Raw genomic sequence first — 15,604 nt, forward strand, 5'->3', positions numbered from 1 at the left:
TGTACAAAATACAATCCCGTGCAGAGCGGACACTGCAGGCGGCTGCTAAGGCGCTTTGGTGCTCAGTGGACACTTTCTAACATGCAGACCGTGCTGTCAATTAACTTGTGTTCTCTACACTAACCACACTTGAAATAAATTTTTTAGTTAAAACTTTCAAAAGGCCATCTTAATGTCTGTATTATTCTCTTGAGAATTTTTCATAAAAGCACCAACCGGTGAATTATTCATCTGCATCGCTTGGTGAATCCTTTTAAGTTTAAAGTCATTTTTCACATTTAAGTGAATTTCCCTTTACTAAGGGTCATTACTGTATTTCTATTTTGACTATATTAAATTTAAGCTTTATATTAAAAGTTCATCATTCCTATTGCCAACCTCATTTCTTCTCAAACATTTTTCTATTTAATCGAGTTTCACTAATATTTTCAGGTAAATATCCAAGTGCGTTGTGAAGTTTGAACGAAATCTTTGAGGCTGGAGGTTCATCTGTGACTACTATGCACAATATTCTCCGTACAGTACAATAAAAATGAAAAACACCTTTTTTAAATCTCCTGAAATTTTTTCCCACAACTTCTAAATTATGATCTGTGAAGAAAGTTCATGGAAGGAAGCTATATCTGACAAGACTGATTGATTGACAAGAATTACATGTATGAGAGGAGCAGAAACTCCTGAAATGAAGTGTCCTATGGCTGGCTGTCTTCTCGTTGGTTACACTTTATGCTCCTGAATGTGGTCCTCTATGTTTAACAGTTTGTGACTAATAGATTAAAACCTCATTTGTAATCTCAACATAGCAGATCAGTAGTTCCCACAAATCCAAAAGTCAAGGAATGTCATCAGAGAGTATCTGAGATCTATAGAAGATTCTCCCACATTGCTGCTGCACATCTCTCCAATATGTTTATGCCTATGTTTACTTATGACTTTGTTTTGTAACTTCATAACACTCCTTCCACGTTGGAGTAGGAAATTTGGAGAAACCTCTAATATACAGTGCTTCTTATTCCCTTTTCAGGTGAGAGTTATGTGGATATTTTTTTGGTTTTGTTTTTCTGTGTGTGTTTCTGCATGAGTGTGTGTGTATGTGTGCATTTGTGTTTCAACTATGCACGATGATGACCCAAGTCAAAGTGAGTGAGGTGAGCAAGGATAACCCACGAGGAGTCTTAGGTCTGTATCAGAGAGCAGGGAGGAGGCACGGTAAGAGCCTGTCGTCTCCACACAGTAGAAAAAACAAGGACTACACTGAAGACGGGCTGTACTGAGTGTGAATCCCGAAGAAAGCAAGGCTATTTTAGGAATCCAGATAAAATGATAAGTTCGGCTTAAACCCAAATGCTGGCACTTTTCTCTAGGTGTTCAGGAGTTACTCCCATGTCTCTGCTTTCTCTGAGGAAGTCTCATGGGAAAAAGTAAATTAACAATAAAAAGTGACAAAGGAAGGGTTTCTTATTTCCCTGTGTTTCAGATTTGTCACATGAATACTGTCATGAAGATTTGACTATAGAATAGCCAGTGGGCTGAGAGATTCAACGGGATACATAAGGTTTTTGATTGTTGGTCAGATCATTTCTTCCTTCAAGTTACATATGTACAAGAATGATGTGTGTTTTGTTCAGTCCATGTAACAGGAATTTGGCACAGGACATAACAGGCAGTGGGTACTCAACCTGTGAGGTGACAGGGAGACTAAGACCTTCAATTCTAGCTTCTCTCTGCCCTTTATTTCAGTTTATAAATTCATGTGTAAATTTGGTGTCTCTGTGCCAGTGCCCAGGATGTGTGACACCCACCCCTACCTAACCTCAAACCTTTTTAGCTGGGAGTTAAAGCTACAGACCGCTTGCCACTCCTCCAGCCTCAAAAAAATGACTTTTTCAAGATAACTACTATCCATATATACAGCAAGCTGTTTTCAGATAACATATAACTCCAGGAATAGATTTAGTAAGTACATCATTTTTTTTAAACCTTTCCTTTCTAGAGTTGCTTTCTACTAGTTTCTTCTACTGACTCGGAATAAAAATACACTGAATTATCTACCTTCTGCATTTTTTAGGCTATTGACAGCAGAGACCTTTTTTTTCACTCTTTTCTCTTTAACCTAAGCCTTAAAGTCTATTACCACCATAGAGTGACCTTTATTTTACATGTATATTTCAAGGTATTTACAAAAATATTCTTCTGCAATGTAAAACAAAGTTGAAAGGGGGTATAAAACTGAACAGATGCTTAAGGGTTAAAGAAATGACAGATGATATTTACCATTAAAAGTTATCCTGTAAAGGCTGAGGGAATGAAGGAACAATCCTAAGTGTTTCCTTACTATTCATCATACACAACGACCTTTAATAAAGGGAAACTTCGTGGCTTGGGACATTAAAACTACTAGCAAAAATAAATAAATAAATAAAAGCTACTCGTATTTACGGATCAGTAATTTAAAATGTCCCAGTGGTTTGTGTATATAGCTAACATAAAAGTTCTTTGGAAGCATCAATAAAACTAGGTGACGCGCTCACCCTCTACCTGCAAGGATGACACAACACACGAGCTCTTGCCCAGGCAGTATATTTCAGGAAAACTTGAACAATCTTCTGACTCCCGGGGAAAGCCTGCCCACAGGCTAAATACTCTATGGGCAGCCAATCCCAGTAAACCACATGGTACACGCAGATAGGCACACGTATGAGGAGGCAAGCCTGCTGAATCAGCCTAGCCAAATAAGGACCTCTTTTGTTCCAGAGAGCACTCGCGGTCGGGCTCGCGGAAGGCGGAAGCCAGCGCCATCTTTAAGGCGTGGCACATCGCAGCTCTCCACAGTTCCCCCTTTTTGTTTTTAAACGCAACAGGTGAGAGTATAGGTCTGATCTCAGGATGATCAAGGGACATCATACTAACCCTCCCCGGATATCTCTACCCAGGCAGTGCTAGACCCGTCCGGTACCAGTTTTTGCTGAGGCGGGAACGATGATGGGATTCATGGGGGATAGGACGGCACCAACCCGCATCAATCAGACATGCTCTCCTTGAGACCGCTAACAGCATACAGCGTGACTCAAGTGCAGTGCTTAGCCTTACAACCTGAACGTGCTGACTTCAGGGCTTAATGGCTACAAGCCATGCCTGGGGGGACTGTCTTGCCTCAATGGCTAAAAAGGCTTGAATCAACATGGCTGCAGCACGCCTTTGTGTAGCCCTTATCTTGCAAATGCACCACAGGCCAACAAGGGAGGCAAGCACCATGAGTACTGCCATAGATTCTATGCCCGCCCACTCTTTAAGATGATTAACAGCTGAGGCAATCCACGATGACAAACTGCTGGCGAGGGACAGGTCCACTCAGGTAGAATTCACATGCACCACGGCCAGACGCAATTCCTTCAGGGTATCTTCAAACTCCAAGGACCAATTCTGCAGCAAAAAACTAGACAAATGCCTAGACAAATTAGCAGCATGGGTATAATTCTGATATTGAACAGAGGTGACGCACAATCCTTGCATTTTCCATTCACATCCCAACTGAGCAGTCTGCCACAAGGTATCTATTTGCTCCTATACAAGATCTATTCGTTGATTCACAATCATCAATCCTCCTTTTACCTGGGAATTCAATGATGTCTGTACATCCAGAGCATGAGCCACAGTGGCTGATAAATTATTTAATGTCACTGCTGTTTGTACAGTGCTAGAAAGAGCAATGGCTGAGGTGGTAGCTCCAGCCGCTGCAATGGTAATAGTGGTCACGATGGCAGCTGTAATGCCAAAATCTCTGTTCTGTCTAAATAATGTTAATGGGCTAGGGGCCTCCACTGGAATGGGAACATACCGTGGCATGCGAGTGAGAACAGCCACAGGATAAATGCTAGCATCCCAGCAAAGGGCATAGAAACATCCATTACTAAGACTACCATTACTAACCAGCCAAACAAAAGGAGGCCAAACACAGACTGGCGTGGGCTTAAAAGTTACATTAGCAAATCCTGCAAAGGGTTTCCCTCTACTCTGACCGCCTCCCAAGAGAACATACCCTATGACATAATGAAAATTTCGCGGGGTCGGCAGAGGGGAATTATCAAAAAAGCCCCCAGATCTACTAAAAGACCAATTAAACTGCCCCAAACCATGAATACCTCCACCAATCATGGCGAATGGGGTCAGATCTGTGCAACTCCCATTTACACCACAAAGGAACCAAATGTCAAAGGGATTCACCGCAGTCAAAGAAATAGGATCATGCTTAGTAAAATTCCGTCCTGCATAGGTTTGATTAAACTTAGTACTCATAGCAGGCGAATATGTAAAATAAGAATTTACAGCCCAATTCACTTCTCTACTCTGACATCCTGTCCAGGGAAATCTACCATCACCTCCAATATCCCCAGTACAGAACGGGGCCCACATAAGTTGTGGAGGGCAAGGATTATTCCCATCTTTGCTGGGCCATCAGCCCAAAAGCCAGGATACATTCACAGAAAACTGTCCTGGGGTCCAAAGCCGCTCAAACCAGGCAGCAGATTGACTATACAACATGACACATTTAGACTTCTCACTAATATTCTTTACAAGAATGAAACATAAGCTACCTTCTAAGAACAATTGTCGCTTGCCCTCAATACAACTTAACTGCTTATCCAATGGTAAATTTGCTAGCCCTAAACTTCTATTGCTAGCAAAAAAGCGTGGAAACACTTGAGCTTTATACATCCCTGGCATCAGTTTCGGGAACACCGACAGGATCCCCCATCTTGGTTTTGCCATCCCTGGCACCATCACTGCCACCATCACTAGGATCCCCAGGAGGGTCTTCATGGCGAATCTTCCTCACAAGGCATTCAGGCACCCACACTGGATCTTGTTGATGGGGAAAAATATAGATAGAACCTCGTGCCCATGTCAGCATGGGATCAGGCCCTCGCCAAGAGCCTGTCAAAATATCTTTCCACTTCACCATGCCTTTAGATGGACCATGGAAATCCTGATGTCTGTGCACTGCTGAGCGGCCTTGAGCATCCAAATTTAAAAAATAAAAGAGTAAATAAGGCTAGAGATATTCTCTCCTTGGGGGTATGGCCTTGGCCTATTCCCCCTTTTTGTTTTTGCAAACATTCTCTTAAGGTGCGATGAGCACGCTCCACAATTCCTTGTCCTTGAGGATTATATGGTAATCCATGATTAAGTTGTACCTCCATCTGCTGCAGAAGGAGGCAAAGGTCTGAGCCATTTAAGCTGGTCCATTATCCGTTTTCAGCTGCTGTGGTTTTCCCCATGCAGCCCAGGCTTCTAAGCGATGCCCTATGACATTGCGAGCCTTTTCTCCACCCAACGGTGTAACATGTATGATATCTGAGGAGGTATCTACAGACACATGAACATACTTTAAGGTTCCAAACTCTGAAGTGTGGGTGACATCCATTTGCCAGATCTTAAGTGGCTATTTGCCATGCCCTGAGGTAGGACTACCCATTCAAACCTCTGATCAGGTTCTTCATGATTACAGGATGGAACAGTAAATACAAATCTCTCACTATCTTTGGCACACAGAGGAATGGAGAAAAAAAAATCCTTTATATCTATAACTATTATAGGCCATGAGGCTGGTAAAGATGATAAAAGGGGTAAGCCTCGTTGCACTGGACCCATGATCTGCATTTGTTGATTTATGGCACGCAGATCATGCAACAATCTCCATTTTCCAGATTTCTTTTTAATGACAAAGATAGGAGTATTCCAGGGAGACACAGATGGTTTTATATGCTTTAAGGACATCTGTTCAGCCACCAACTCTTTGGCAGCACTCAACTTTTCAGAGGAAAGTGACCACTGAGGAACCCACACTGAGTCCACCGTCTTCCAAGTTATGGGAATGCCATCCTCAGTGGCCCCTAGGAAAAACTCAGGCCTTGTCTCTTTTGTCTTTGTTGAGTAGATATGGGACTTCTCCGCCCTTGCAAGTATTTCCCTATTCCAAAGCCTGGAACATATCCCATATCTTGCATCATACGTTGGGAGGAGTTGGAATGCTCATTACTCAACTTAAATCCCATATCCTTTAACAAATCTCTTCCCCAAAGGGAGACTGGCAACTCAAGTACATAGGGTTTCATTACTCCAGAGTGCCCTTCCTGATCTTGCCACCTTAATTGCCTCGCACTCATATCAGGAGTTTTTGCATAGCCAAGTCCTTGCAACATCTGAGAAGAAGCTTGTATGGGCCAGCCTGAAGGCCAATCTTTCTTAGCTATTATACTCCTGTCTGCCCCGTATCCAAGAGACCTAGGACCCTTTTCTCATCTACTTTCAGCTCCAGAGATCCAGGGATAGAAAGGTTAAATCCGTTCCCATGGACCCAAAGCCTCCCTTTCCTCTTTCTTGATTCCTTGCAACATAACGATCATGCAGACTTGGCAGAATAACTAATTGAGCTATTCTATCTCCAGGAGAGATAGCAGTTATCCCACGTGAGGAAGCTACCATGATCTTAACCACTCCTGTATAATCTGGATCTATGACTCCAGTGTGTACAATAAGTTCTCTCAAAACTGATGATCTCCCTAGCAATAAACCCACTGTGCCAGGTTCAAGGGGTCCTTTAAAATCTGTCTCAATTAACTGGACCCCCATATGGGGTGTCAATACCAGTGTGGTGGTGGAGCGGAGGTCCAATCCTGCTGAAGCCGCAGTGGCTCTCCGCGGTCCCTCGGATGACGTAGGGTGGGCCACCTCTCTTGACTCGGTTCTCTGTCATGATTCTCTATTGCCCCATATATTTGTGGGCCCTGGGGTTGTGGACCCCGCTGTCCGTTTTTTGGATGGGCTCCACCATAACCTTGAATAAGGGGCTGTCCATTTATATCCTTAACAGAGCGACATTCATTGGCCCAGTGATTCCCCTTCTTACATTTGGGGCACAATCCAGGCTGCTTAGGGCACTGGCCGTTTCCTGTGCTCTCCGTACTTCCTCTTTCCGGACATTGCCTTTTAAGGTGTCCCGCCTTGCCACATTTGAAACAAGCCCCAGAGCCTCCTCCTCTCTTCTGAGTCAGCTGAACTAGAGCAGCTGCAAGGCCAGCATTGGTCAGTGGTCCCCCAAGCTCTCTACACACTTTCATCCAAGCTTCCAACCCCTTGTTCTTATATGGGGTAATGGCAGCTCTACACTCCTTGGTGCACTGTTCATAAATTAGCTGTTTAATAAGCGGCATAGCCATGTCTGGATCTCCAAAAATCTTTCCCGCAGCCTCCACCAAGCGAGCTACAAAATCTGAGAATGGCTCCATAGGGCCCTGTAGAATCTTAGTTAAATTGCCACTCACTTCTCCCTTATTTGGCAAGGACCTCCATGCTTTAATGGCTATCTGATTAATTTGCTCATAGACTTGTGGAGGATATCCTGTCTGCTGATTGGCGAACCTGCCTTGACCAAGCAGCATATCTCTATCCCAAGCTGGATTACTATTTCTCTGATTAGCTGCGGCTTGTTCAGCGGCATACTCAATTAGAAAAGCCCTCCAGTCCAAGTATTGTCCTGGACTCAAGCAGGCACGGGCTAGGCCACTCCAATCACTTGGTGTCATGCAGTGCCTGTTCAATGCTTCCACCTGAGCTAGAGTAAAAGAGGCAGTAATCCCATAGGTACGGACTGACTCAGCCAGGGATTTAACTACTTTAAAATCAAGCGGTTCCTTGTATCTATTCCCCTGTGGGTCTTGATAAACAGGGTAGGCAAATTGCAGCTCAGTTCTAACCTGAGTCCAGATTCCAGGGCAAAATGAGCTCCCTACACCAGAGGGCGGAGCTGGCTGAGCTGCCTGAGCAACTTCAAGATACGGAGGAGGGGCCAAGGGCGTCTTGGCAGTAGTTAAATTTACACCTACCGCTGCTAACTGAGGTTTCTCTTTGTCTTTTCTCTTCTCCTGTTTTCTCATAGCTGTCCTCTCTAACTGCTTTACTAAGGCATGCAATTCCCCCTCAGAATCTGTGTCCTCTGAATCCTCAAGATCCTTAAGATCAAGATAGAGAGGTTCTCTTTTCTTGCCTCCTTTCTCACTTTCTGCCTTCTCTGATCTTTCTTCTTGCAACTGTTCTAAGGCTGATTGTCCCTCCTCAATTTCTTTACAGCATTTCTGATCTTCCAAACAGCTCCTCACCATCTTCCAGATAGGTTTCACTCCCTTCTTCAAAGTACCCTGTTCCCAAGCAAACTCCAGGTCCCTGCCGAGCTTATCCCAGCAGGACACCGTGAGATTGCCTGATACCACAAACCACGGGGCTACGGCATCGCACTCACTCAAAAATCTTTCTAAGGTTGATTTCTTAATCTTTAACTTCCTTGCCAACAACAGCTCCTGGAGAGCCAGAAAAATTGGATGTGATTGAGACACTCCCATGACTGAATCCCACCCAAAAGTATACTTTCGATTTGCAGTGCTTATCGCTACGCCACGAACTTGCTCGCTCTTTGTTTACAGAGAAGAGCAAAAACTAGCCTGCACTCCCGCGGACTTTATTGTCCCGGCTTACCTCGGGAACTTTACCAGTGCACTGCCCTGACTACAGTTCTGAGTCTCTTCGGAGTTCCCAGTACGAGTTCCACCAGTTGTCGCGCTCACCCTCGACCAGCAAGGATGACACAACACATAAGGTTTTCCTCAGGCAGCAAATTTCAGGGAAACTTGAACAATCTTCTGACCCTGGGGGAAGCCTGCCCACAGGCTAAATACTCTATGGGCAGCCAATCCCAGTAAACCACATGGTACACTCGGAGGCAAGCCTGCTGAATCAGCCTAGCCAAATAAGGACCTCTTTTGTTCCAGAGAGCACTCGCTGTAGGGCGGGCGGAAGGCGGAAGCCAGCGCCATCTTTAAGGCGTGGCACATCGCAGCTCTCCACAACTAGAGATAGGTTCACTTAACTTCCTTTGTCCATAGTGTTGCATTCATTTGCCCAACCACCATTCTAAGTAGGACAACTCCTCCAAGTGTTTTTGTTGGTGGCTCTGAAAAGAGCCTTTGGTGGGTTTTTACGGTGCTTTGTACAAAAGGTCTCACTTCCCTTTGGCCTTGTGGTGGCTCTCGGTCTTCTTGGGCAGCAGCACGGCCTGGATGTTGGGCAGGACGCCGCCCTGCGCGATGGTGACGCGGCCCAGCAGCTTGTTGAGCTCCTCGTCGTTGCGGATGGCCAGCTGCAGGTGGCGCGGGATGATGCGCGTCTTCTTGTTGTCGCGGGCCGCGTTGCCCGCCAGCTCCAGGATCTCGGCCGTCAGGTACTCCAGCACGGCCGCCAGGTACACCGGGGCGCCGGCGCCCACGCGCTCCGAGTAGTTGCCCTTGCGGAGCAGCCGGTGCACGCGGCCCACGGGGAACTGCAGGCCGGCCCGGGAGGAGCGGGTCTTGGCTTTGGCGCGAGCCTTGCCACCCTGCTTGCCGCGTCCAGACATAGTAAAGATTTAAAAGTATTTTCTGCTCAGTGAGAGAGGGAGAAGTGAAAGCTATGCAGGTAATATTTATAGTAAACGCAGGATGTGAAAAATGTAGCAATTTTATTGGTCACATAGATCCATTTCATCTAGACCAATAACACAGCTGCTTTGAAAAACTCCTTGATATGATTGGGTACTTAGTGGGTGACGACTGCTAATTCGCAATAACCATAGCCACAAGTTTGTTTAAAAGGCAGCCTGTGCGGGAAGTACTTTACAGTTTGGTTTTCTTCTTTTTAGGTTTGTGGTTCTATACTACCATGCCTGAGCCCGCGAAGTCCGCTCCCGCCCCGAAGAAGGGCTCCAAGAAGGCCGTGACCAAGGCGCAGAAGAAAGACGGCAAGAAACGCAAGCGCAGCCGCAAGGAGAGCTACTCGGTGTACGTGTACAAGGTACTGAAGCAAGTGCACCCCGACACCGGCATCTCGTCCAAGGCCATGGGCATCATGAATTCGTTCGTGAACGACATCTTCGAGCGCATCGCCGGCGAGGCGTCGCGCCTGGCGCATTACAACAAGCGCTCGACCATCACGTCCCGGGAGATCCAGACGGCCGTGCGCCTGCTGCTGCCCGGGGAGCTGGCCAAGCACGCCGTGTCCGAGGGCACCAAGGCCGTCACCAAGTACACCAGCTCCAAGTGAGTTCAAACTCAACTCCTAACCCAAAGGCTCTTTTCAGAGCCACTCACTTTACCCTAAGGGTGTGACACTTTTGAGTTATTTACTTAGAAAGGTAAATACTAATGTAAGCTAAAGTAAAGCTTGCTGAAGTTTACGACTAGAAAAGAAACGTTAGTTCCCTTACACACATATAAGCTTAACTGGCTTTGGAAGAAACCTATAGAAAGAATAAGTGGTCTCCTTCCCACCCCCCGCCCACTTTGGACTAATTTACCAAGTGAATGATATGTTCATTTTAAGATTTCCTTATTAGTTAGCGGCTTCGATAGCCAATCACTGCGCTGCGCGGGCAGTTTCAAAGTTAAGCCACAAAGATGGTGGCCTTTGTTTCCATCAGTGTCTGAACAATTCCAGATCAGTGCAATATTTGTCAGTGTGTTTGGTAAAGTTTTATTTTAAAGATGTTAGTTTCTGATACTTAGAACGAATTTAAAAGGAAAAATCAGAAGGCCTTTGCCTCCTGTTTCTGTATTCTCACATTAGTGTGCTTTTTAGCTTAATTGACATTTTAAAATCTTTTTCTGGAATCTACATTAAATTGTTTTTACAAGTTTATTTTTGCTCAGTTCTTTTGGTGGTACATTTTTATATGATTAATGTATTCTAGTGACTCCCAGCTGTCTCATATTCTGAGCACAGAATTGAATTTTTTGTTTAAGGGGACATGGCATTCTTTCAGACAAGCCAGTAGAAATAATTACATGTTCCTTTATTTTTTTTAAATGAATTAATTGGGGTAAATTAACAGTACATGTCATACACAGAAGAAAACAAAATTTCAGAGTCAAGTTATAGGAGTTTCACATACAATAGCATTTAATAAAATCAAAGCCAAATTAGTTTTGAAGTTTATTTAGAAATGTATGATTACAAACGTTAATAATATTGATAAATGAAAATGTAAAATTATTCCACAGAGACTACTTTACTGATAAAGTTTGGCTTAGATGACTGAGAAGCACAGAGCCTCTGAAATCTTTTGGGGAACAGAAATTTGCTCTTGCATGTCTAACATAATTTGCTTTACCTTTAGGCGTGTGTTTCCTATGTCATCTTTGTTGTCAGATACTATATGATAGTATAGATACAATAGAGAGGGAAAGAACCTGTGTAAAAATTAAAAGGTTCATTATATTTTTCATAAAGTAAAATTTATGAGAACCTAGTTTTTCTAAGTATCCCTATTTTCTTTTAGAATGAAGAGGAAGAGAAAGTACTGATAGAAGCCAGTAACAAGGCTCATGGGTTCAGGTTTGGGCTAAAATTATTTGTGAAAGATCAGGGTTAAGAAGAGGAAAGGGGGTGGTAGTGTCGCTCACCTTTAATCCCAGCACTTAGGAGGCAGAGGCAGTCAGATTTCTGAGTTCGAGGCCAGCCTGGTCAACAAAGTGAGTTCCAGGACAGCCAGGGATACACAGAGAAACCCTTTCTGGAAAAAAAGAAAAAAAAAAGAAAGACAAAAAAAAAAAAAAAAAAAAAAAAAAAAAAAAAAAAAAAAAAAAAAAAAAAAAAAAAAAAAGAAGAGGAAAGGACTCAGCTTATGCAGGTAGCAGAGTGCGGACTCAGCTTGTGCAGGTAGCAGAGTGCAAAGGCTTTATTCTTAACCATGTTATACTGTTACAGCGCTGAGTAGAAAACAAACAGTGCTTAAGGAACCAAACTATAATGTTTGGGGTTTTTTTTTTTCTTATTATACAAAAAAATAGTTTTTTTATGTTACTAATTGAACCTCTTCACAGAAAATAAATGAGAAAACATGACACCTGGTCAAGGAAATAGTTGCTGGAATTATGCAAACATTCTCTTGTTTTCAAGGGATGTCTAGCAAGAGTATTGTCTTGGCCTGATGTCAGTTCAGGAAATCTCCATTTCCTCTTTTCTGTTTAACCATATTTTGTAATACAATATTGAGTGCAGATGATCAATATTGAATTACTTTTTATGGTAGGAGAGGTTTTGGGTTTTGTCAGACTATTAAAAATAATAAAAACAAGCAATAATCAATATAAACCTTCCAGGATAGGAAGAGCTTGCAATCTTAAGTTGATCAATCAGATTTAACTTATCCAAAGACACCAGTAATAAATACTTACCAATAATTTATTGCCAGATAGTCCATACAATGGCTGCACAAATATGTTTAATTTAATTTACATTAATATAATTTAATATCTCCTGATTCAGACTACCATAAGTTAATAAGTCTTTTCTAACTTTATCCCAAGGGAATAAGATCTCATTCCAATGCACAGGAGAAACAATTGAGCCACATTCCAATCACATCTTAATGGCAATTGTCTTTGTAAACTAAAAATTTGGTCACCTAACATTATTACAGATGACTCTAAGTCAGTGATTTCAGCATGCAGTATACTATCTCCATGTCTTTGCATGTTTCAGAAGTTTTCTGAGTCAGAATGACATCTTAGGATAGAATGTTCATTTTGAATACTTTGATGTAGGGCTATGCCAGCAGGGGCAGCAGTCATTCCCAACAAAATGACAATCATCAGCCTTTTCTTCATTTGATCCAGTATATGATAAAGCACAGGCATGGAAGATTTATCTGTACGTGCATCCAAACACCAATCTAAGCTCAAAGTATGTACATTCTGTGGGAGCTCAAATTAACAACAGTTCTAGCATTTAAACATGTCTATATCTTATTATCTTCCAGTCAAGAACAAATAAGGAAGAGGAGCACGTGCCAAGATAGATTTTTTTTTTTTGTAAAAGAGAGCATAGTCTCATTGTTTTGTGGTTTTTTTTTAATTTTTTAAAAGATTCATTTATTATTATATGTAAGTACACTGTTGCTGTCTTCAGACATAACAGAGGAGGGCATCAGATTTCATTATGGGTGGTCGTGAGCCACCATGTGGTTGCTGGGATTTGAACTCGGGACCTTTGGAAGAACAGTCAGTGCTCTTACCCGCTGAACCATCTCACCAGCCCACAGTTGTGCCTTGGCTTTCCTGGAACTCACTCTGTAGACCAGGCTGGCCTCGAACTCAAGAAATCTGCCTGCCTCTGCCTCCAAAGTGCTGGGATTAAAGGCGTGTGCCACCAACGCCCAGCAGTCTCATTGTTAATAGTATTTTTACATATATTCCCTTTCTAGGCCCAAAAGTTATACAATGCCAATAATAATTTCCAAAGATAGTCTTGAGTAGCTCCTCCCTCCATATGAGCAGAGGAAGGGGGCATCCCACCTATGTATTGTATTAACCCCTCATGCCCATTACTATGGATGGATGGTGTTATTGTTAGTACAGAACTATCTTAATCCTTCGCCTTTCTGTTTGGTGTGAGCATCCATTTTACGTAACTCTGAGGCAGACGACAGGAGTGTGGCAAGAGGGAGAGGAGGTGGAATGAAAGGCAGTAATGTTCCCTTCAAACCTTCCGCTACCAAAATCAACAGGTTCTTTTCCCTTCCAGCTTTTGTTCCATTTCAAATAATAGACAACCATCCCTTCGATAGAGTTTTCAAACAACGAACCTCATGTCCAATACAAATATGAACTATTTCCAGCCCTATTGCATTTGATGAACTCAAATTGAAATCCTCTATGTAGGTCATCCTGTCATAGGTCCTGGAATCCAATAGAGGCATCAGTGTGGGTGGTCTTCCTGGCCGCCTTCCCCAGCAATGAGGGGAGAGCTTTATCTCACTCGATTATATACCATCTTTTTTTTTTTTTTTTCTGCATTGGCTAAGTTTTTTCAACTGCCCCCAGGAAGGAAACATACAATCCACTATGGAAGGTAGTGGTTTTGAAATTGCATTAGATGTCTGACCCAAAGCCAGATAAGCCATTTGTTGAGAAGGCAAGTCAGGGACAAAGTGGTCACATGCAGATTTCTCAGTTTCATCTGCCTTTCTGGAAACCACTGATCACCTGAATCTGTAAAAACATACACACAACCTTTTCCCATTTTATAATATTTATTTTTTTCCCATTTCTAGGAGACTTCCTCATTATACCAAATAGGTGGTAATATAGTACCCTCAACGCATTCCTCCAGTAACACCTGAATTTAAGTGAGCATAAGATCATCATTTTTACAATTCAAAAATTTGAAAGTAAATAATGAATCTAATATGTTTCTAGAATTAAGGGCAATTTTCCCCTTTTGTTTACTATCTCCTTTAATGTTCTGTTAGAAGTTTCAATGCTAGCCTGTCCTTGAGAGTCCTAAGGATACTCATAATATGCTTAATATTCTAATGTTGTAAAAATTCCTTAAGGTTCTGTGACATATAAACTCATAATATTCACCATTTTATTTTGTTAAAGAATACTTGTAACATTAAAAGCTTCTTTTAAATGTAATATAACTGATAAAGCCATTTCATTACTTAATGTAGTGGTCCACTGAAAAGCTGAAAATGAATCTATAGAATTATATAAATATTGCAACTTCAAAAAATTTAATGTGGATTACATCTAGTTGCTATATCACACTTGATATATTACCTCTGGGATTATTACCAGAAGGCAATCAAGGCCTATGAAATGTTTGACAAGTTTCATAATCTAAAGTTATTACTTTTATCATTCCTTGAGTTACAGAATAATTTCTTTGTAAAGCTCCCCAGTTAGCATGTGTGTCTGCTTGAAACTTAGTAGCTTCAGGAAAAAGAGTACAAGAATGTAATTGATGTATATTGATTAAAGAATCTGAGAATTGATTAGCATTGACCCAAAGCCAGGGAGATTGGTGTCTGCTCTGATATGCATAATAAAATGTGGATTAATGTGATGAATTAGTAGTTACTGTAACTGTAAAAATAAATGTTTCTATATCATCATGATAAAGAAAAGGAGTGTGAACATGTTGAACAGTATATGCTGTATATTGTGAATCTGTAATAATGTTTAAGGGTAGGGAAAAATCTGACAAGACCGTAATAATAGCTGGAAAGTTGGCCTTTTGCACATATAAGTATGGGGTTTGTAATACTTTAGAAATATCTTTTTTTCTAAGAATAATTCTTAATGTATTAGCATCAATATATGAAGTATTTAAAGCATATGCAATGTTCAATCAAAAGGTTCATGCTTAATGATAGGACCAAACTAAATACACTTGTGTTTGATATTGATTGTTCCCTGGTCTGGCATGGGTTTGGTGGGGTCAGAATGACACAGTTCCTGGCCCTGGGACAGGGCCAAGTGGATATGGACCTCCAAGAGTGTCTACAAACTTCAAGTTCATTTGTATAATAATTGTGCATTATTATGTACAGATTTTCACACTCCTCCAAGCAAAGCCCACTCCTTTAAGATTAATGAGTCCAATCCCGCGGTGATGGCGGTGATGGCGGCGGCACTTGACTTTAATCTGAGTTCGAGGCCAGCCTGGTCTACAAAGTGAGCTCCAGGACAGCCAGAGAAAAGAGAAACCAGAGAAACCCCGCCTCAAAAAA

General features: G+C 42.3%; 3 protein-coding genes across 3 annotated transcripts; 1 reads left to right on the forward strand and 2 right to left on the reverse strand.

Annotated features, from left to right (window-relative positions):
• Positions 1-6,641: 6,641 nt before the first annotated feature.
• LOC116082628 (endogenous retrovirus group K member 7 Gag polyprotein-like) lies at positions 6,642-8,399 on the reverse strand. Its single transcript, XM_031359503.1, has one exon. The coding sequence runs from the start codon at positions 8,397-8,399 to the stop codon at positions 6,642-6,644; it is 1,758 nt and encodes a 585-aa protein (XP_031215363.1).
• A 638-nt stretch (positions 8,400-9,037) lies between these two features.
• Positions 9,038-9,498, reverse strand: LOC116082537 (histone H2A type 1-B/E). The gene has a single exon (XM_031359449.1). It carries the CDS (start codon positions 9,446-9,448, stop codon positions 9,056-9,058), a length of 393 nt encoding a protein of 130 aa, XP_031215309.1. The 5' UTR covers positions 9,449-9,498; the 3' UTR covers positions 9,038-9,055.
• Positions 9,499-9,696: 198 nt separating this feature from the next.
• Positions 9,697-10,177, forward strand: LOC116082542 (histone H2B type 1). The gene has a single exon (XM_031359454.1). The coding sequence runs from the start codon at positions 9,751-9,753 to the stop codon at positions 10,129-10,131; it is 381 nt and encodes a 126-aa protein (XP_031215314.1). The 5' UTR covers positions 9,697-9,750; the 3' UTR covers positions 10,132-10,177.
• The last annotated feature ends 5,427 nt before the right edge of the window (positions 10,178-15,604 follow it).

Source organism: Mastomys coucha, unplaced genomic scaffold (genome assembly GCF_008632895.1).
Source record: "Mastomys coucha isolate ucsf_1 unplaced genomic scaffold, UCSF_Mcou_1 pScaffold7, whole genome shotgun sequence".
NCBI lineage: Eukaryota > Metazoa > Chordata > Mammalia > Rodentia > Muridae > Mastomys > Mastomys coucha.

Bases quoted from the DNA above. Each gene is read 5' to 3' on its own strand.
- LOC116082542 (XM_031359454.1), top strand. From the start codon at position 9,751: ATGCCTGAGCCCGCGAAGTCCGCTCCCGCCCCGAAGAAGGGCTCCAAG.
- LOC116082537 (XM_031359449.1), bottom strand. From the start codon at position 9,448: ATGTCTGGACGCGGCAAGCAGGGTGGCAAGGCTCGCGCCAAAGCCAAG.
- LOC116082628 (XM_031359503.1), bottom strand. From the start codon at position 8,399: ATGGGAGTGTCTCAATCACATCCAATTTTTCTGGCTCTCCAGGAGCTG.